Source organism: Piliocolobus tephrosceles, chromosome 10, assembly GCF_002776525.5.
Source record: "Piliocolobus tephrosceles isolate RC106 chromosome 10, ASM277652v3, whole genome shotgun sequence".
In the NCBI taxonomy this organism is placed as follows: Eukaryota; Metazoa; Chordata; class Mammalia; order Primates; family Cercopithecidae; genus Piliocolobus; species Piliocolobus tephrosceles.
Genome location: NC_045443.1, coordinates 93,752,549 through 93,775,083, shown reverse-complemented (window position 1 = coordinate 93,775,083; position 22,535 = coordinate 93,752,549). Strand labels below are relative to the sequence as shown.

General features: G+C 34.8%; 1 protein-coding gene and 1 non-coding gene across 2 annotated transcripts in view; both read left to right on the top strand.

Annotated features, from left to right (window-relative positions):
- CDK17 (cyclin dependent kinase 17) overlaps nt 1-22,535 on the top strand; it is a 118,509-nt gene that overhangs the window by 79,292 nt on the left and 16,682 nt on the right. Inside the window, exons 4-10 of the mRNA XM_023231310.3 lie at nt 3,411-3,544; nt 5,712-5,837; nt 17,070-17,126; nt 18,433-18,547; nt 19,408-19,502; nt 19,795-19,857; nt 21,979-22,102. Coding sequence (XP_023087078.1) covers nt 3,411-3,544; nt 5,712-5,837; nt 17,070-17,126; nt 18,433-18,547; nt 19,408-19,502; nt 19,795-19,857; nt 21,979-22,102 — 714 coding nt within the window. The remainder of the gene's footprint in view (nt 1-3,410; nt 3,545-5,711; nt 5,838-17,069; nt 17,127-18,432; nt 18,548-19,407; nt 19,503-19,794; nt 19,858-21,978; nt 22,103-22,535) is intronic.
- LOC111538927 lies at nt 13,617-13,753 on the top strand. The gene has a single exon (XR_002730505.1). It is a non-coding gene; the product is annotated as a U4 spliceosomal RNA (small nuclear RNA).

Here is a 22,535-nt window from a genome sequence, read left to right as displayed (position 1 = left end):
AACTTTGCAAACCGGGTTGTTAAACATAGCTATTAACTTTTAAATTATATAAGTTTACAAATAAACTAAATTAAAAACAAAAGTAATGAATACTCAAAAGTCCTAATTTTTAACCACTTTTAACTATTACCTGTGCCATTGGGATTATTTTTTTCTGTTCTATCTCTATAGTCAAAAACACCATATAATGGTGTGCTATTGCACATTTCTTCCCAACCATATGTTCAGTGTTGTCATGTTGGTAGCCTGAAGTTGTCCATGAAGAAAGAAGTCAGAAAACACTATAGATCAGGCCTTGGCTTATTGTTTTCTTGTTTTTCTAGACCAGGGGTTTGCAAACCCTTTTTTTAAGGGGATAGTTAGTAATAAATGTTTTAGGTTTTATGGACATATAGTCTCCATTGCATATTCTTCTCTGTTTAATAATCCTTTAAAAATACAAAAGACATTTTAGCTCATGGGCCATATAAATGCCACACTTGGTCTAGACCTTTGTTCTAGAATTAAGACAGTGTATTGAAAATGTTAGTAATGCAGATTAAATTTAAAGAGTATTGTGCTGAAGGAGAAAAGTATATTGTATATGCAGCTGTTACATTACCTGATCAGCAAAGATATCCCTCTCCGCCCGACAGATGAGTAAAATTCTGACAAGCCTTCATTGTTTCACATTTGTCTTGATGGAAATGAAAATACCAACTGGTAATCATGTCAGAATTACACTTGTTTGTTAATGACATGAGTAATTTCTTGTTTGGGTCAGATGGTACTCAAGTATTTATTCACAGTCTGAGATTAGTAAGCTTTCTTTGTCATCCAGTTCCTTGTGCAACAGGACAGATTTTTTTTCAAGTGTACTTTTTAAGTCTCAAAGGTGTAGCACTTTGGGAGTTGAGCCTTTCTGTGGGAAGGTCTCACTTGTAACTCAGAAACCCAGGGCTTCATTATTTATCCCAATGTGGAAGGTAAACCCAGGGACCTTCTCATCAAGATCAGCAGCCTCTCCCAAGACAGTGGTAAGAGTCAGTTTATGCATAACAGCTTTGGGTTTTCAGTCCTCTCTTTGTTTTTGCTTCCTAGGTATTATTGATACATTCTTGCACATTCAGCTGTAAGTTTTAAAATACTATATTTTAGTCAACATTTTCTTGAGGAAAGGAAGATTTTCATATCTCACTAGAAATGGAAAGCATCATTAAATTATTTTTAACATTTTGAAGGTGTGACAGAAAAGATTATGTGACCTCAGATGTGTTATATATCAAATTTTAAGAGGTTAGGAATTAATCACCAATACATTACTTTTGCTGCCAAATTAATTTTTTGTTCACATATCACCATAAAATTTCTCCAGAAATCTCAGCATAACTGACTGAAGTGTATTCTTAGATTACATATTGAGCTATTAAAAATCCATTACCATTTGCAACTGCTTATGAATATTAATTGGAGTTTTCTCAATATTGAGTTAACCAAGACAAAAATACAGACATAAAGTGAGTTCTAAGATAGAGTTGATATGAGACCCTTGAGTTCAGATTTCTCCTTAATTTAAGCAGTTCTCATAATTTTATATGTAAATATTTTAAAAAGTTAACATACTTATAAAATACTATTTTCAGTTGTCTCACACATTGATATTTCATATAACTTCATTTGAAAAAGAGATCTAGTTATCTAGGCCATTCCTTGATTGTTAGTTAATACGCAGTTCCCTTGAATACTTGTTAAGCACCTTCTAAGTGCCAGACGGTTGGTTAAGTTCTGGAAATAGAAAAGTGAGCAAGCTAAATCCCATCCCCAAGGATCTTATAAAATCATATGCACAAAAAAATGTTCTTCAGTGCAGTGGGTGGGGGCACAGTAGTCAACTGTGTCTGAGATTAGAAAAGACTTCACTGAGTGATGACACATGAGCATAGTTTTGAAGACTAAGCCTGATCTCACAAGTTTGATAAAATAGGAAAAGGCATCTTTTAAAAATGAGAAAAAGAGTGTGTTAAAGCAATGCAGCGTGAAACAACATGGTTCTTTCTGGAAAATGAATACGTGTATAGAAAGTAATAGTGGCAAGAGAGGAGTTCTAGAGATCTAGCATTTGTTTCTGGTATACTCTTCTTGCTAGGTTATTAGAGAATGACTGACAAATGCAGGTATGTAAGTATATAACTTGGCCAGGTGTGGTGGCTTACGTCTGTAATCCCATCACTTTGGGAGGCCAAGGTGGGTGGATTCCTGAAGTTGGAGTTTTTTGAATTTTTGCAATCGAACCTTGGTGATGACCTTGAGCAGTAGGATATAAATAACTCCCACATGCTTAGCGTTCCAATAATGGAACACTAGGCATAAATAGCTACAAGTTCAAGATGAGCCTGAACATCACGGCAAAACTTTGTCTCTACAAAAAAATAAAATAAAAAAATAAATAAAAATAATAATAATAAAACGAAACAAAACACCAGATATGGTGGGTGCCTGTACTCCCAGCTACTTGGGAGGCTGAAGCAGGAGGATTACCTGAGCCTGAGAAGTAGAGGCTGCAGTGAGCCATGATTGTGCCACTGCACTCTGATTTGGCCAAGAGAGCAAGACCTTGTCTCAAAAAAAAGAAAGAAAGAAAGAAAGAAAACAGTGTATGTTTGTTTTTAATATTTTCAAATGAAATTTATCTTCCTCGCCCAACTTCCATTTAACTTTTATCTCTATTAAACGTACCATAACCCACCTTTACTCTAATATGTTTTTGCTCTGAACAGATTTTTGAGTATTTGAAGATCATAAACTTGTTTTTATAATTCTCGTCCAAAGTAGATATTCAGCAAATAATTTTTTGTTTTATTTTTAACACTGAGGGTGCAGGGAGGAGAAACTGCATTAGCAGCTTTTAAGAGGTGTTTTAAAGAATATTGAAAGAATTAGCTCCATTTGACCATAGACCCAGTGACACATTATTTAGTGGAAAGAATACTAAATAAGAGGCAAATGACCAGGCATCTATTCCAGCTCTGCGTCCAAGCCTCGTGACCTTTTGAAAGTCATTTAACCTCTCAAGTCTCAGTTCCCAGATCTAGAAAATGAGAGCACTGGCTCATTCTCAGAGAGATTATTTGCAGTTTATATTATAAACTCAGTATAATATATTATAGTAATATTATATTACTCAACCCTTGATAATAACTTGAATGTTAATTTTTTTCATAATTTGAAAGTGTAAAAAAATTTCATACTACTATTTTAAGACATTAGAGTCATATTTTCATCTATTAACTGCATACCTGTGGCACCTAGAATGTAAATGACTTTTATGCTATGATTTTTATTTATTGGCCTTCTATATTTTACCCATAGTGATAATAAATTATATATTAGAATATAGTTTATCTCTTTTAATGTGTCATTTTTTGATATAGATATTGTTCATGAAAATCTAAAAATGGGATCAGATGGTGAGAGTGACCAAGCTTCTGGGACATCATCTGATGAAGTCCAGTCACCTACAGGTGTTTGTCTCAGAAATCGTATACATAGACGGATCTCGATGGAGGTAATCATTTAAAAAATACAAATATACCTGTGAATATGTGTGTTGGTATATGTTAATATACATACATATCAAGTGGAGTTAATGCCCATTTAAAAATTTTCATGAAGACATGTGACACTTGTAAGAAAGTTACTTCTTTGCATTCATAAATTGCAGTCTGCAAATATTTCACCTTTTAACATTTTTATCCCAATATAGATGTGCAGTATAGTTGTTCCCATTCTGTGAAACATTTATTTTAATTTTTGGTGAAACGTTATTTTAGGTTCTCCATTAAGGAGAAGTGAATTTTCAAAAATTCTGGAAATACAGGATGATATATTAGCAATGTCTTCTTTTTAGAAAATATTATTTTAATTATATTTTTGAGATTCATTTGGGTAATTAGCATTTTGTTTTCTCTATTTCAAATTTTAAGAGGTATAAATAAAATACACAGCTTTTTTTCTTGCATTATATTATAAAAGGGGGTGTCCTTTCCTTTGTGGTTCACTATACCTACTAATCTCTGAAGCACATTTATTTCTCCATGTAAAAGGATGAAGAATTCATTTTCTTTGCTTTGTAAGTGTTGTGGTATAACCTTAACCTTGAGGACATAAGTTGATCGTTCCTGCTATTTCAGTACATACTGTAAACTAAAATAGGTTTCTGCAAAAAAAATTGAACATGTTTTGAAATAAAAGTATTGTTGCTTTTTTGATGCTGTTGAGATGATGATTAGGGTATCTCTCCTATTGGTTGGTTATATTTTCATTATAAAAGGATTGCTTCTTGATCAGTTAAGGAAAACTTAATCAGTTTTCTAAATGATAAATTAACATTTTCAATTGTTGAAATCAATGATATATTTATGTGACACAATACTAATGAAAATATTTCTTGTTTTTCTTCACCTTATAGATGATTTTTATTAAAATCATTTGTTTTATTTAGTATTAGGATCTGTATCTGGAGTTTCTCATTCTTCATTGAGCTGTAATTTGTTTCCCCACCACCAAGGAGGCATGCTCTAGATTATATTCTTTTTATAGTATATATTTTTTTCTGTTTTATGAGACAGGGCCTCATTCTGTTACCCAGACTGGAGTACAGTGGTGGGATCTCAGCTTACCACAGCCTCAACCTCCTGGGCTCAAGTGATCCTCCTACCTCAGCCCCCCAAGGAGCTGGGACTACAGGCACACACCACCATGCCTGGCTAATTTTTTTGTATTATTTGTAGAGACTGGATTTCACTATATTGGCTTCCCAAAGTGCTAGGATTACAGGCTTGAGCCACTGCACCTGATCTATAGTATATTTTAATATCTGGAAAGACTTATTTCTGTATCCCTCCCCCATATACACATATACTCTTTCTTATTATAGAATGTTTTTGGATTTTTTTCTGTTTATTATCGATACATTTTAGGCATTTTATTTTGTTCTAAGAATAAGCTTATTGTGTTTTCTTAGTGGTTATATAACTTATAAGATTAATATAGGGAGGACCAGTATCTTTTCATTACTTATTCTTACAATTTGGTGGCATTGTATGTTTTTATACTTAAGTCTTATATTTCTCAGTAAATATTTATGCAGTTCCTATACCTCTCCATTCTGTTTCATGATTTGGTTGCTGTTATGAATAGGAGGAATTTCTTTTTATAGGGCTTAAATTTCTTGATGTGATAATATTATAGGCAAGATTCTTTTCAAGTTTCTCCCAGCTCGCATTGTATAATTAAATAAAGTAGAAATGCCATTAACATGGCAGTAATAAATATAATTCTCTTTCCCCATGTTGCATACAAGATCTTATAATATGTACTTGGTTAGTTATTTAAACTGATCACAGAGTTTGTGGTAGTCTTTGCCTATTCTTACTATAATAATTTTAAAGTAAATTTCAAGTTTAATTTACCAGTGAAAGGACTTAAAAATTACTGGGGTTGCAAAATTTCATTTCTGTAACACTTCGCTGTATACGTTTGCTTACAGTAAATCAGTAAATGTTTTTGCCATGAGTGTATCACATATAATCCATGTAGGTAACTTTGCAACTGCAATAAAACTTTACAGTTACTTATCGCTAAGAAATAATATGTTAGAGCCTATGAATACAAAAGCCAAATGCCCTTGCCTTTTCTATTTTTGATTACCTTTTTTTTTTTTTTTTTTAAAGGATTTAAATAAGCGGTTATCGCTGCCTGCCGACATCAGAATACCTGATGGGTATCTTGAAAAGTTGCAGATTAACAGTCCACCATTTGACCAACCAATGAGTCGAAGGTCTCGTAGAGCTTCCTTAGTAAGTTTTTGGTCTCCTGTACCTCCACCATCAATCAGATCTGCTTGTTTGATTCTTCTGGGTGTAAACATTTTGAATTAACTTTTATATTTGACCTTGGAATAGCTAAATTTTATTATATTGCCTTCTCGATTTTATTATTTCCCATTCTTAAAGGTTTATTGGAATCCTTAAGATGCATTCAATAGAATGCATATTGGAATAGGATTTAAGGTATATTTTGTTTTTGGTAAATATTAATACATGCTAGATATATAAATACATACTAGATATATAGATATACTAGATATGTGCTGGATAGATAAACATACATATTAATGTATACTAGATATACAGAGAAGTACACAAACCATAATTGTACAGCTCAACCAACTTTTTTTTTTTTTTTTTTGAGATGGAGTCTTGCTCTGTCGCCCAGGCTGGAGTGCAGTGGCCGGATCTCAGCTCACTGCAAGCTCCACCTCCTGGGTTTACGCCATTCTCCTGCCTCAGCCTCCCGAGTAGCTGGGACTACAGGTGCCCGCCCCCCCCCCCCCCCCCGCTAGTTTTTTTGTATTTTTTTTGGTAGAGACGGGGTTTCACCGTGTTAGCCAGGATGGTCTCGATCTCCTGACCTCATGATCCGCCCGTCTCGGCCTCCCAAAGTGCTGGGATTACAGGCTTGAGCCACCGCGCCCGGCCTCAACCAACTTTTGAAATGTTAACATACCTGTGTAACTAGTACCTGGATCAGTAAAAGAAAATTTCAGAAATCTCAGAAACCCCGTGCTGCTCCCTTTCTCTTTACTTAGTATTCCTTACTTCCTCAACTGTAGCCATACTCTCTGCCTTCTGATGCTAAAGATTAGTTTTACCCATGTGTGTGACACTGTTCTGATCATACTGTTTTTATAGTATATTTTGATATGTGGATCTTTTAAAATCCCATTCACGTATATTCTTATTTATTTTTTAAATATGTAATTATTATCTTTCTGATTATCCTTATTACAACTTCTGAGCTTTGTGTAATTATATGTAATTATATTAAAATATATTTTATATAAATATATAGAATTATATACTTATACAAAGTTTATATATATATTGCACAATATGTATCCCAGTATGTATGTAAGTTATACATATGTATTATTTTTGTGGTTGGCTTCTTTTGTTCAGTGTTATGTTTGCGAGGTTCAGCCCTATTTTTGCGTGTAGTTATAGATAGTTCATTTTCATTGTTGCATAAAATTCCATTTATGAGTGTACTGTACTTTATCCATTCTCCTGTCAGTGGGCATTCTGGTTGTTTTCAGTTTTCGGCTGTTACCAAATAATGCTTCTATCACCATTGCTGTGCATGTTTTTTGGTTAACATATGTAAGCATTTCTGTTGAGTGCTTACCTAGGAGTGGAATTGTTGCATTATATTGTATGCATATGTTGTGCTTCCGTAGATACTGTCAACAGCTTTCCAGAGTGGTTGTACCAACTTACACTTCCATCACTAGCATATAATAGTTCTGGTTGTTCTCCTTGCCAACTTTTGATAATGTCTTTTAAAAATTATTACTTTAACTTTTCTAGTGAGTTGATAGTGGTCTCTTGGTTTTGTTTTGCATTTCTCTGATGACTAAGTTGAACACCTTTCTATGTGTTTATTATTCATCATATGTTTCTTACATGTTTATATTTAGATACTCTCTTTGTGAATTAACTACCCAAGTCTGTTTTTCTTCTCTTTCCTATTGGGTTTTCTATCTTTTCTTACTGGTTTATACGAATTTTTCAGTATATTTTGTATAAAGGACCTTTGTCATTACATGTCTTACAGATATATTTTCCTAATATTTAGTAATTAACCCAGCACCATTTATTCAAAGGATAACTTTTCTTATTGCAGTATCACTTTAACATAAATTCAGGTGGTTGTTTATGTGAGAATCTCTTTTGGATGGTGATAGTCCTATAGTAGAGATACATATACAGTGCTTTGGGACAACAAAAGAGGCAGGAAGTAAAATGCCTTGGCAAATTACAAACTTACAGAGATAGCAGTTGTGCTGGTCCTAGAAGGATGGGCAGAAATTTGTCAGTTAAAAATGGTCTATGAATGAAGGGTGTTCTAAGCAGAGGAAACTTCATGTACTAAAACTAAAACCCAGAGGTTTGTGTGTGTATGTCATGTTTGGGAAATCAGAACTGATATGAAGGGTAATATGGAATAATATAAAAGCTATGGCTTGAACGGACAGGACAGATCCAGAATGAAGCCTTAGATGTCAGGCCAAGGAGTCTGGACTTCTTCCCATGTAATGAGAAGACATCAAAGGTATTTATTTAAACAAAGGCTGACATGATCACATTTTTGTTTCATAGCAATAGCTTTAGGAAAAGTACAAACGATGAATCAGAGAGAAAGACTAGAGGCAGGGAGAATTAGGAATTTATTCAAAATTAAGGGTGATGTGGCAATCAGATGGAAATAGAAAGTAAAACATAAATCCTAGGGACCAGGAAGGGATAAAATACCACCTAATATCCAGCTGGACTTTGCACCTGAAGGAAGAGAAATGGATGATGACTGTTGGATTGCTAGCAGTTGATGTATCTCCTTTTTTACATTATTGTTGTTGTTATTATTATTATTATTTTTTTTTTTTTTTTTGGAGACGGAGTCCTGCTCTGTCACCCAAGCTGGAGTGCAATGGTGCAATTTTGGCTCACTGCAATCTCCGCCTCCCCGGGCTCAAGCGATTCTCCAGCCTTAGCCTCCCAGGTAGCTGGGATTATGGGTATGCACCGCCATGCCCCGCTGATTTTTGTATTTTTAGTAGAGATGTGATTTCACCATGTTGGCCAGGCTGGTCTTGAACGCCTGATCCCCCCGCCTTGGCCTCCCAAAGTGCTGGGATTACAGGTGTGAGCCACTGCATCCAGCCTTTATATATTATTATATAATGGAACTATTTTCTTTGGAGACAAGGTCCAACTCTGTCACCTAGGCTGGAATGAGGTAGCACGATCATAGCTCACTGTAATCTTGAACTCCTGGGCCCAAACAATCCTCACATGTCAGGCTCCTGAGTAGCTAGGACTGCAGGTGTACATCACCACTACCAGCTAATTAAAAAACTTTTTTTTTTTTTTGTAGAAATGGCATCTCACTGTGTTGCCCATGCTGGTTTCGAATGCCTGGCCTCAAGCAGTCCTTCTGCATTGCTTTCCCAAAGTGCTAGGATTATCAGTATGAGCCACCCCACAGCACCTGGCCCAAGTGGGTCAGGTTAGATATTCCAGTTAGATATTCTAAAAAATATTTTGGTTACATACTCTAAAAAAAATAAAATCACTTTATGCTGTATATACCATGAGCACATTGTTATTTGACATTCACCAATATATAAATACGGTAAAAAGTGTAACACAGACTTGATTTTGGTATAAGCTTATGATTATCATAATTCAGCATCACTGCTTAAGACTTTTTTGGGGGGGGTGTGTGTGTGTGAGAGAGAGAGAGAGAGAGTGTCACTTTGTCACCCAGGCAGGAGTACAATGATGCGATCTCGGCTCACTGCAACCTCTGCCTCTGGTTAAGTGATTTTCATGCCTCAGTCTCCTGAGTAGCTGATATTATAGGGATACACCACCATGCCTGGCTAATTTTTGTATTTTTAGTAGAGACGGGGTTTTGCCGTGTTGGCCAAGCTGGTCTCGAACTGCTGATCTCAAATGATCCACCTGCCTCAGTCTCCCACAGTGTTGGGATTACAGGCGTGAGCCACTGTGCTCGGCCAAGACATTTTTATTGGGATGATTTTGCCATTTGATTGTCAGGTCAAAGTTTTCTTTGGCTATCAATTTTTAGCAAAGATTGGTACTTAGGATAAATTTTGAGGTTGTATTTGTTCCAGTGGGGAGTAAAAATTGATTTAATCACCATGTAATTTTTTAAGCTATCATTTAAGAGTGTCTTTTACGGTCTACATGAAATTAAGGAAAACAGTGCCCTCTAATGAATGCTAAGTGATTAGAGTTTTTATTTATGGTTATGTGTTCCTACCTACCTCCCCCCTTTTTTTATTGAGATGGAGTTTCACTCTTGTTGCCCTTGCTGGAGTGCAATGGCATGATCTTGGGTCACCACAACCTTTGCCTCCTGGGTTCAAGCGATTCTCCTGCGTCAGCCCCCTGAGTAGCTGGGATTACAGGCATGCGCCACCATGCCTGGCTAATTTTGTATTTTTAGTAGAGACGGGGTTTCTCCATGTTGGTCAGGAGGTCTTGAACTCCTCACTTCAGGTGATCTGACTGCCTCGGCCTCCCAAAGTGCTGGGATTACAGGCGTGAGCCCCTGCGCCTGGCCTGGGTGCAGATAAATCATGCCAGCTATGTTTTGGATTTTACTGATGCATCCATTACATTATTCATCTACCTTACTAAAGCATACTTTTTGGAAATACATTAAAAATTATTCTTCAAAATGAAAATCTCTACCCTAGGTTTATATTTGAACATAGGCAGTGAAGGAGGGCATGTGAAAGTTAGGGATGGATGGAAAACGAGTGGGAAAAAAGAAATTCATTCTTTTACATGTATTAGAATTTGTGTATCTATGGATAATATATTCTTTATATACCTAAAAGGTAAAAGTTTTTTCAAAGAGATCAGTTTTTCAGCATAGAAGTCTGGACCCTAGGTTTATGTGTAAAAGAGATGGGTAAAGATTAGGGATGGATGGAAAGGAGGCAGGAAAAGAAAAATATTATTTACGTGTATTAGAGTTCATTTTTCCATGGATAATATACCCTTAATCTAAAAAATAAAATGTTTTTTAAGGTAAAATGTAAAATTTAGCCTTGTCTTCTAAAAGTTTTAAACTTTCAGTGTGTTGTTCTCTTTTTTTTTTTTTTTAAATTATTTGTAGAGACAGGGTAACACTATATTGCCCAGGCTGGTCTTGAACTCCTGGCCTCAAGCAGTCCACTTGCTTTGGCCTCCCAAATCATTACAGGTGTAAGCCACCTTTCCTAGCCTGTTTCATATTTTCTAATGGCAATATATAATGAGTAGTGAAAATAACATAAAACCTTTGCTTGAGTAGGAATTAAGAAACAATTCATTTTTCCTGGAGAAGTTATAGAGTGGGGCTCATTGGGTCTAATATAAATTTATGGTCATCAGCCTTGCATAGATCCCCAGTGTTGCCTGGCTACTCCACTTTCTCTCATTAACTCTTCCTCTTCTTACTGTAAGCAGATGATCTCTCTTCCTACATCAAAAAAGAGAGAGGGCCAGGTGCTGTGGCTCATGCCTGTAATCCTACCACTTTGAGAGGCTGAGGCAGGAGGTTTGCTTGAGCCCAGGAGTCCAAGACCAGCCTGGACAACATAGTGAGACCTCCATCTTTACAAAAAAATTAACAAAGCTAGCCAGGCGTAGTGGCACGCCTTTGTAGTCCCAGCTACTTGGTAGGTGGGAGGTGAGAGGATCACTTGAGCCCAAGAGGATGAGGTTGCGGTGAGCCATGATTGCACCACTGCACTCCAGCCTTGGCAACAGAGCGAGAGACCCTGTCTCAAAAATAAAAGGGGGCCATTAACTGGAAACTCCCTCCTTTTCTGTATAATAAACTTGCAAATCTATCTATACATATACTCATTCTGTTCTTTGTTTTTAATTTTGAGAAGTTGTCCCCCTTACTATCCCATCTTTTCAGGATGCTTAAGACTGTTATCCCTATAAACTCATGTGTGTTCAGTCTCTCATTTCTTATCTTAATCTTTTCCATTGACTTTTTATTTATATAAACTTACAATTTTAGTTTTATATTTACAGAAAAAATTAGAAAAATTATATAGTTCTTACATATCACATATCCAGTTACCATATTACTAACATTTTATATTACTTTAATACATTTGTCACAACTAAGGAACCAACATTGGTACATTACTAGTAACAAAACTCCATAGTTTATTCGGATTTTACTAATTTTTTGTCAGTGTTCTTTTTCTATCCCAGTACCCCGTCCAGGATACCACGTTACATTTAGTGATCATATGTCATGTTAAAAATATTGGCTATTGGATTGGTGAAGTGCTGTTTAGTAGTACTTTATGATTGATAAGAAATAAAATATTCTCAGCATATTTAGTTAAATATTAGAATAGTGGGAAAGCCTATATGTAGATAGTCAGGATTCATCAGCACTTCATTGCCCTTACGATAATGGTATATACCCAGTGGAAGTTTTGTGAGACTGAGTGCAGCTTCAATTAGAATGAAGGTCATCCATATATAAAAATTTGTCTTATTGTATTAAAAACATAGGTATCTACATTTTAAGAGCATATTCCTTCCTAAACAATGTTTGGATTCTTCATTCCTGGTTTTACCAATGTAGACCATATAGACCTTTCTTATTTCTCAGAGCAGGTGAGAAAATACAGTCAAGTCCTTACATTTTTCAGCAATTAGAAAGATAAGATGGAATGTGGAAGTGAGGTTCAAAGTCCCGTAGAATTTACCTTTAGCATATTATGTACAGGTATACAGGATTAAGGTGGTATTGTGGTGATGATAATAGCAATTTTTGTAAGACAAATTGACTCAGTAGAATAGAGATTCTCAATCTCTCCCCCTGCCCACCAAGTCTAAGGGATAAAACACATTTCTGTCATTAACAGTAACTCGGTAATTCCCACAGGGAGGGAAATGAATGTTTGAAAAAGCCTCCCTCTTCCCCTGCTGTTTCTGGTTTTGTTGTGTTTTGAGACGGAGTCTTGCTCTGTCGCCAGGCTGGAGTGCAGTGGCACGATCTTGGCTCACCACAATCTCTGCCTTCCAGGTTCAAGCGATTCTCCTTCCTCAGCCTCCCGAGTAGCTGGGATTACAGGCATGCACCACCACACCCAGCTAATTTTTGTATTTTTAGTAGAGACAGGGTTTCACCATGTTGACCAGGATGGTCTTGATCTCCTGACCTGGTGATCCACCCGCTTCAGCTTCCCAAAGTGCTGGGATTATAGGCATGAGCCACTGTGCCCGGCCCCGTTTCTTATATATTAATACATACTCACTCTTAAAATGTCCTCTATAGATCCTCTGTACATACAGAAGCTTTCACCTTTATCTCTGGTTTCATTTTCCGCAATTTCAGTTACCTGAGGTCAAGCACAGTCTGAAGATGGGTGAATACAATGCAATAAGATTATTTTGAGAGTGAGAGATAGATACAGCATTCACGTAACTTTTATTACAGTGTATTATTATTGTTATTTGTTTTATTAGTTGATCTCTTACTCTGCAAAATTTATAAATTAAACTTTATCTTAGGAATGTATTGATATGTATAGGGAAAAACCTAGTACATACAGGTTTCAGTGCTATCTGCTGTTTCAGGCATCCACTGGTGGTCTTAGAAGTATCCCCTGTGGATAAGGAGGACCTCCTCTACTTCATTTGTTTGGATGCTCAGTTAGAACAGCATCTCCAGCATGTGATAGAGTAATTATGTTGCTAGATCCAAAGTAAACAAAAAATTTCCCATAAGGCTTGGTATTGCTTACAAGTTACACTGAATTCTAGGAATACTATTATAAATTATAATTTAATTTACATATATATTTTTAGAATTTTCATATGCTTATGCTCTAAGTCATCTAAATAGGAATTTGCTTGGGGCTGCCAAAAAGTGAAGTATTTTCTTGGAACAGTGAAATATCAGAAAAAATTATCTTTATTTGTCTGGAAAACAGCATTAAGGGGGCTTTTATATTACATGAAAATACAAGCTTTAAGCAGTGATAGTATCATACCCGAGGTTTATCCAAGGTGCAGTTATTGCTAATTGAAAATTTTTCCCAAATACCCTGCCATGACAACTTGCAATATAGTTAGCACTGGCAGTTTTTGAGTTTCTACAGAGACTGAAACAACAACATATACATTATAAAGTTTATTGTGCTATTTCTTTAGCTATTATTTCTTTTTCTATGAAACTTTTAAAATATTCTAAAATAATCTAGGATGGAACTCAGTCTAGATTGTGAACTCATGAAAGTGGGAATCATATCTGTCTTCTCTAGCACCTAACATTGTGCTGGGTAAATGTTGAATAAATGAGCTTTGTCCTCTGTCCTCTGAATAATTTCTGTAGGAGAGCATGTCAACAAGCTAGTCATTATATCTATTGTTAATCTTGTCGTGTTCAGCAAATAAAAATGCAAGCAAAATTTTCTAAAAATTTTATTTAAAGATTCAGTAAGTACTATTTTGATGTAATCATTAAATCCTAAGTTGGAGATTTCTAAAATGGGGGCTACGCTTTTACTTTTTGAATTAGGATCTGACAGACAATTCACTAGTGTAATTGTGCCTTTGTCTGAATTCTCTGCTTGCCTGCATGGGTGGAATTCAGTAGTGTTGTTTATTTTATAGACTGATTATTCAAATTTAAACCTAACCTCATACATTTTTGTCTTTACAGTCTAATTTGTAGTCCATTTACATAGTCTTTAAAGCAAACCTCGACATTTTGTCATAGTAACCATTGGACCCTAGTGTGTTTGATGTTTTAAGAACACAGTAGTATTCATTCATTCCAGATAAAAGGATTAATAAGAAAATTTCTCTACTCCTGAGAAGAAAAAAATGCCTAGCTTACAGTCTTATTTCCTGTGTGCTTCTTATTGTTGTAATGACATTTTAAATATTTTTTTCAGGAATATTCATTCTTTTGTTCATACTAGTTTGCATTTATTCTCAATATAGTGTTTTTCCCCCCCGTAAAAGATGACACAAAACTTAAAATTCATGGCAAAAATGCGATAGTTCCATATTCATGGATTTATAAATTCCAGAGATAAGTATCAGAATAAAGATACTTTATTAGTTTCTGTGATCTTGGCAATTAGCCTTTTTTATGAAGTAAAGTGTTTAAGATCATATATAAATAGGCTATATAAAACATATGTGAATTAAAATATTATTCAGAATCAGACTGTCATGTACCAGATAGTGGGCTATTTACCATGTTTTTCATACTGATTTTTAAAACTTCACTTGTATTTTTAAAATGTTATCTATTGTAGTTTTACTTCTTTATTTTGCGTAGTTATTGATACCAGAAAGCAAAGGACTTAATACTGAGTCATGTACAATACATGGATGAATAGTGTATGATGGTTGTAAAACTTCATTTTTAATTTAATGTTTTATGAAAAATGTCATATATAGGAAAATAACATAAAGAGTACAAAAATAATTTTTCATTCATTCAATAATACCTGTGACCGAAGTTTTAATTAATTTACTAAAATTAAGTTAAGTACTATTGGATGTGTAATTTTCCACATGGCTTTTAATGTGATATATATCATTGTAACAAAAAGATAAAAACAGTTCTTTTGAGGGACCTCTGCTACTTTTGGCCATTCAGCTTTGGATAATTTATCCTATTGTCTAAAATTGTAAGTGATGCAAGTCTAATTACCAAAGATTATTTTAATTTTATTCCATAGTTCCAAGGAAAATTGCATATTTAGACCTCTAGAGTTTGACTAAATCACAGCATTTAATCATCTGGCATAATTTAGACACCTTTGAGAACTGAGATTATGTATTGAAAAACATTATTTCCTTTCACCAGCTTTTTATTTAAGGGCATTAGCACCATTCTAAGCAAGTGAATCTTTCTTTAGATTATCATTACCTTTTCCATTATCTACAAAGGGGTACTAGAAAGCAACTTTAAGAAAATTATTTTCCCATTCTGTTTTACTTTTTTAAATATTTCTGCTCTCTCAGTCCCTAGTTTTCAATCTATCAAAAAATTTTTTTCCTCAATGTGTTATGGTTTTTTCTTTTTCATTTTAAATATTGGGTCAGTATTACATATTTAGGTATATTTCATATGCCCTATTTATTATCTCTATACACAATAGGCAGGCAAGCTCAAGGTTTAAAAGCAAGGCTTTTGAGAACTCACTTTTAAAGCATTTTCTCTTGTTGTGGGTTGTTGCTGTTTTGTTTTTGTTTTTGTTTTTGGCGGCAGGGTGTAGCCAGAATTAGACTTACGTTGCTGCTTCTATGTTTGCCATTTCCTGATCCGTAGTAGAGCATGATTTTCAGTTTTCTTTTTCATTATATTTTGATTGGAAAACCTGAAACAAACAGTATTTTGTTGTTTGCAGGGCTTCCTTGGGAATTAAGATTGGTGAGGGAAAATATATAGGAAAAATATTTATTTTGCAATTTTGTTAAAAAGAAAATCCCAAGTAGTTATCCTTGATAAGATTCTTTAGTATCTTAAAATGCCTGTGGTATCTTAGAATAAAACAAAATATTTTTCTTTTTTTTTTTTTTTTTTTTTTTTGAGACGGAGTCTTGCTCTGTCGCCCGAGCTGGAGTGCAATGGCCGGATCTCAGCTCACTGCAAGCTCCGCCTCCCGGGTTCACGCCATTCTCCTGCCTCAGCCTCCCGAGTAGCTGGGACTACAGACGCCGCCACCTCGCCCGGCTAGTTTTTTTTTTTTTGGATTTTTAGTAGAGACGGGGTTTCACCGTGTTAGCCAGGATGGTCTCGATCTCCTGACCTCGTGATCCGCCCGTCTCGGCCTCCCAAAGTGCTGGGATTACAGGTTGAGCCACCGCGCCCGGCCAACAAAATATTTTTCATGACAGAATGTTAACTACGTATATAAAGGTTGGATTGACAATTTTGATTGTGAACTTTGATATTTTTGAACCTTTGAATGTTCCAACATTGGGTTTATTTTAAAACTTGATAGATATTCAACCATTTGATTATAATCAGATTTTTCTATTCTTAGTCACTCTTTAGAGTGGAAAAGTTTCAAAAGTTGAGGAAGAGATGAATTGAAACTTTAAGAATAAATACTAGGCCAGGCGCGGTGGCTCACGCCTGTAATCCCAGCACTTTGGGAGGCCAAGGCAGGCAGATCACTTGAGGTCAGGAGTTCGAGAACAGCCTGGCCAACGTGTTGAAACCCTTTCTCTGCTAAAAATACAAAAATTAGCTGGGCGAGGTGGTGCACGCCTGTAATCCCAGCTGCTCCGGAGGCTGAGGCAGGAGAATCACTCAAACCCAGGAGGTGGAGGTTGCAATGAGCCAAGATTGTGCCACCAAACTCCAGCCTGGGCGACAGAGTGAGACGACGCTGTCTCAAAAAAAAAAAAAAAAAAAAGGAATAAATACAAAATTTATCATTGTTTACTTTTCAGTCAGAAATCGGCTTTGGAAAAATGGAAACCTACATCAAATTGGAAAAGCTTGGAGAGGTAAGTAAATATTTATTTCAAAAATGTAAGACACATTTTTTTCTTATTCTTCATTCTCTGTTACTCCAAAGTTTTTGTTAACCTGGAAAAAATATAAATACTGATGTCTACAAGATTATATACTTGTTCTGGAAAGGTAACAGAGTTTCTAGGAGTTAGAGTCCTCAATTCTTGAAATTTTCCCATCAGTTTGAGAGGAAATGGATTTTTTTTCATAGCTTTGAAATTTTTATTGCAGCAAATTTTTATTGTTTTCTTGATAACAAAGTAGGCATTTGTCACTTAGTCTACTGGCAGTCTGCTGTCCATGCCATTATGGGAAATTGCATGAGTTCAGACCTGTGAAAAATCAGAATAAAGATAAAAACACATTTTTTGAAGGTTAAGGAAATTCTTAAGATCTTGGTTTTCTTGGACTTGCTACTGGTACTACTGATTTAGAAGTGGCCTACCTCCTATAGTAAGAAAGGGCAAAGAAAATAATAGGGACGCCTTAAAGGATCTTGAGGGCTGTCCTGGCAATGATAGAAGAGATCCTTGTTTTTTAAAGGAGAGTTTATGTACAAAGATTCTGAAAAGTCTAGAAACATGGGTAAAATTTTTATGATTGCCGGGCGTGGTGGCTCACGCCTGTAATCCCAGCATTTTGGGAGGCCAAGGCGGGTGGATCACGAGGTCAGGAGTTTGAGACCAGCCTAGCCAACATGGTGAAACCCTGTCTGTACTGAAAATACAAAAATTAGCCAGGCGTGGTGGCAGGCGCCTGTAATCCCAGCTACTCGGGAGGCTGAGTCAGGAGAATCGCTTGAAACCGGAAGGTGGAGGTTGCAGCAAGCCGAGATTGTGCCACTTGCACTGTAGCCAGGGTGAAAGAATGAAACTTCATCTCAAAAAAAAAAAAATTATGATTTAACAATATGTATATTATGTTTTCATTTTTCAATTAATATGTTCAATTAGTGTCCATCAGTCTCCATATACCATTGCAGGTAAAGCATCTTTGATTTTAAAGCTGTTGATCTAATTGTTAATCTGAAATAAAGTACAAAAAGTAAATATTCTGTCTATGTTTTTATACTCTTGAGGCACTCTGTAGTGTTACAGAAGTATGGAAGCTGTGCATATGAACTGAAAGTCCTGTTTGCTGTAAGAAAAGCCAAGGCTGATCATTGTGTGTTTTTCTTTGCAAGGTGGAATTTAACAATGCTTAGAAATTAGAAATTCAGGTAGAGCTCTTTATTATAGGATGGTATTAAATAGACTCTTGTGATACTTTTGATGTGTCCTTTAAAAATATATTTTATAGGGTACATATGCAACAGTGTATAAAGGAAGAAGTAAATTGACAGAGAATTTGGTGGCATTAAAAGAGATCCGATTGGAACATGAAGAAGGTGCACCCTGCACAGCTATAAGAGAAGGTATAATAATTATACAGAACATTTTAAAATCAAAGTGGTGGAATAAGAGTTTATTTTTTATAAGTAAAAAGAGCTCAGATATACAAGTAATAAATGACTGGAAGATATAATTAGACCTTTAAAAAGCTAATTTCTAAAGCAAATATTCATAAGAAAGGAATTATATTAGTGTATAACTTATGAAATCTGCATTCATTAAAAATCACTATCATAGACAACTATTTGTCATAGGGAAATGTTATACATTGGTACATGGGGAACATGGTAACTATAAATTAGCCAGATAAACTAAATAAATTAAAAAACAGTATGTAAACATATTTATATCATAGTACCATTTTATAAAGAAAATATTATTCAGAAAATGGCTTGAGGCAACCGATTAGTAATGTGGAGGGGAAAAATGGTTCCGTGTACTTTATATCTAAATTAATCCCAGAAGTTTCAAAAGTTAACATTTAAGAAAAATACAGAAGGTGATATGGAGAATATTATAATATTGGGGACAATTTTAAGTATTATTACATCAAACCCGGTAGTATAAAAGAAAAGAAAAACTTGATTTCCATGAAAATTTTTACAACCAATCCCCTTGGTAAATTATTGTTTTAAACTTAAGAGAATCTTTTTTTTTTTTTTTTTTTTTTAATAGCACTGTTGTCCAGGCTGGTCTTGAACTCCTGGGCTCAAGTGATCCGCCTGCCTCAGCCTCTCAAAAGTGCTGGGATTATAGGCATGAGCCATCGCCCAAGACCTGAACTTAAGAGAATCTTTTAATCAGTTCATATGTTCAACTTACTTCAGGTTTTTATAAAGACTACCATCGACTAAACAATTGTCTTTCTTTTTCTATTTTGCAGTTTCACTATTAAAGGATTTAAAACATGCAAATATAGTAACCTTACATGACATTGTTCACACAGATAAATCTTTGACTTTGGTGTTTGAGTATCTGGTAAGCATCATAAAAATTCAGTATTTAACTTTGCTTTAGAAAAACATAGTAAATTGGACTTTCAGTTTGTTTTTTATTTTTCTTTAAACTGCAGCTGTGCTTAGATAAATTGGACTTTTTAACAGCCCAAGGAACTTTATTGTTTAGTTATCAGTTTTTAATTAAATTATGTGTATGGCACATCTAATATCTTTTCTTGAAAAACGACATATTTTGAAAAACACTATTAAGTGAACCAGTCACAACATTCTGAAAACTGTGTATCACATAGCAGAGTACTGTTTTTTTCCAGGATAAAGACCTGAAACAGTACATGGATGACTGTGGAAACATCATGAGTATGCACAACGTAAAGGTATGTATTTCATATGTAATTTTAAAATTTTGTTTAAAGCAGAGGTGAACCATTATATAATGAAATGTACCAGCCTCATAACTCTTTACAGGGTTTTTTGTTTGGCTTTTATAGGTTATTGTCGTCTGAACATGCAATATTTACCCAGAACTTCTGTTGACTATACTATAGCTTTCTTAGGATCAGACCTTTTTGTAGAACTACTTTATTCTTTTGACATTTCACATTACAACTGATTGTCCTAATATAGAATATATGTACAGGTATATTCTGCTTTAAAAAAAAATCAAAATAAATACGAACGATGGGTGCATTCTGTGAAAGGCCTTCTTTAAATAGTGAACTCACCAAATAAATGGTTTTTAATTATAAAACAACAACATTTCAGGACTAATGAATAAGGCCAGAACATGCAGGTTTTGTGAACCCTATGCTGGAAATGCCAATCTGTACTGTTAGGAAGCAGAGTAAGATAATTGGTATGTTTTCTTACTACAACATATTTAAAAATTTAATGCTAAAAAAGTTTGCCATAAAATCAGTGCCAGATGACACCCAAAAGTTATCAACTGAGTAACAGCATCAGGCATACTTTGTATTCTTATAGTAGGTTTCTTTGACCTGAGTGGTGTATCCAAATTTAGCAAAGATTTATTTATCCAAACTTAGTCAACAATATGTAAGAACCTATTCTGAAAATAGGCTGTCACAGCTGTGCACTTCAGACATTTCTAATTCTGTAGGTAGTAATTTTAAACTTACATTTAAAAAAAATATTAAGTTTGGTGGTTATAAACGAGAGCCAGTTTCTGTTACTAAAAGACAGCTCAGAACATATGGATAACACATTGCTAAGGATTTTTTAAAAGGGCTTTAAATGTACTTCCATATATATTCTGTCAGGGTTGTTTTCATCATATTTTACATTTTTGTTTGCAAAGTGTTATAACTGTCATTTTGTATCTTTTTTTGGTTTTAATTTTGTTTTTCCTGCTTTTTATTAGCAATATTTTGAAAATAAAACAAGGTCCTTAATGATGATAATTTCACAAATGTTGAGACATTTATTTCTTTAATGCCAGGTTTACATGATTAGCTTAAGTTGGAAAGCATTTTATTATTTGTTTGTTTAAGTGGCCTTTATACTTTCAAAATACAAAGTGTAACAGGAATTCATTTATAGTAATTTTAGAGTTTTAAAAACGTAATTATGTAGACTGCAGAGACTGGCACAGATAATTCATTCAGGCATACCGTTGACCTGCTGCCTTGGCTGCTTCAGTGTTCTGATGCTCTATTTTTCACCTACAAATGAACTGAGGGGAAACTCTTGAATCCTCTGTACTTGAGGTTCTTTTTGTTAACCCCAGAGAATCAAAGGTCTTATGTGTTCCAGAATCCTCTTTCTACCAAAATCTACAACTAAAACCCTACCATTAGCCTTATAGGAATTGCTTTTTTCAGAGTCATTCAGAACACTATAGGGCTAATGCCCCTTTGTGAATCACAGTAGATTTTGAAGGCTGAGTAGGACGTGCTGAAAGTAAAGTACCCAAGAGGTGGGTGATAGAAGCTGGTTTAGGTTATTTTTATAGTAAGTAATTTGCCAGAGCTGTGCAGCAGCATTATCTTTGATACCTCAGACTTTTCATAAAATCACCAACTCCAGTGCCTTATTTTAAAGACACTGCCCCAGATCAGAGTTTTTCTTTTTGTTTTTTAAGGAGCGTTGAGTGGGAGGGGGGTTGGTTGGTTGTTTTGCCAGAATTCTATAATTAAACTATGTAAACCTTAGTAGGCCTGTAAGTTTATGAGGATATGTTTTTTAAGTCATTTTCCACAGTAAATCAACTGTTAACTGCTAGGAGGAAGTTTCATTTTAAAAAATGTTTTCATAGATACTGTTAGACTAAAAGAAGTGGGTGCTTCAAATAGAATAATAAACTATTAAATTCAGAAAGCCACTATAAAAGGAAATAGACATTGTACTTACGGATGCAATTACTTACTTTTTCCTGTGACAATGTTCTAGGCCAGTTGCTTTTCTCCTTACCATCATTTATGCTTATACTAAAGCATGTCTCATCTGTAAGACTAATTTTTATTTATTTGTTTCTATAGTTGTTTCTGTACCAGATTCTACGTGGTTTGGCATATTGCCATAGAAGAAAGGTATTGCATCGAGACTTGAAACCACAGAACCTCCTCATTAATGAAAAAGGAGAATTAAAGCTAGCAGATTTTGGTATGGAATGTATGAGATATTTATTAGTACTTCCAGATTCTTAAATTTAAAAGATCAACCACTGTCATAGTATGCCATTGCTTTTATGTGGGTTTGGAAATTGTCTTGGTGGCCCACAGAATAAGATATTTGACAGAACTTTGGTGGGTGATTTGGTTATTAGCAGCAAATTCTAAAAGGCACAGGCTGTTCTCAGGTATGGACATAGACCCCTAGGGCTCCTGAGACCCTTGTAGGAGGCCTCTAAATGTAAATATATTACCAAAATTGTACCATCTGTTATTTGCCTTTTTCACTGTGTTAATACTTGCAATGATGATCCCAAAGTAATAACACATAAAACTATATATCGAAGTAGTGGCACCAAAATAAATCATTGTATTCTGTTTTTTTTTTTTTTTTTTTTTTTTTTTTTTTGAGAGATGGAATTTTG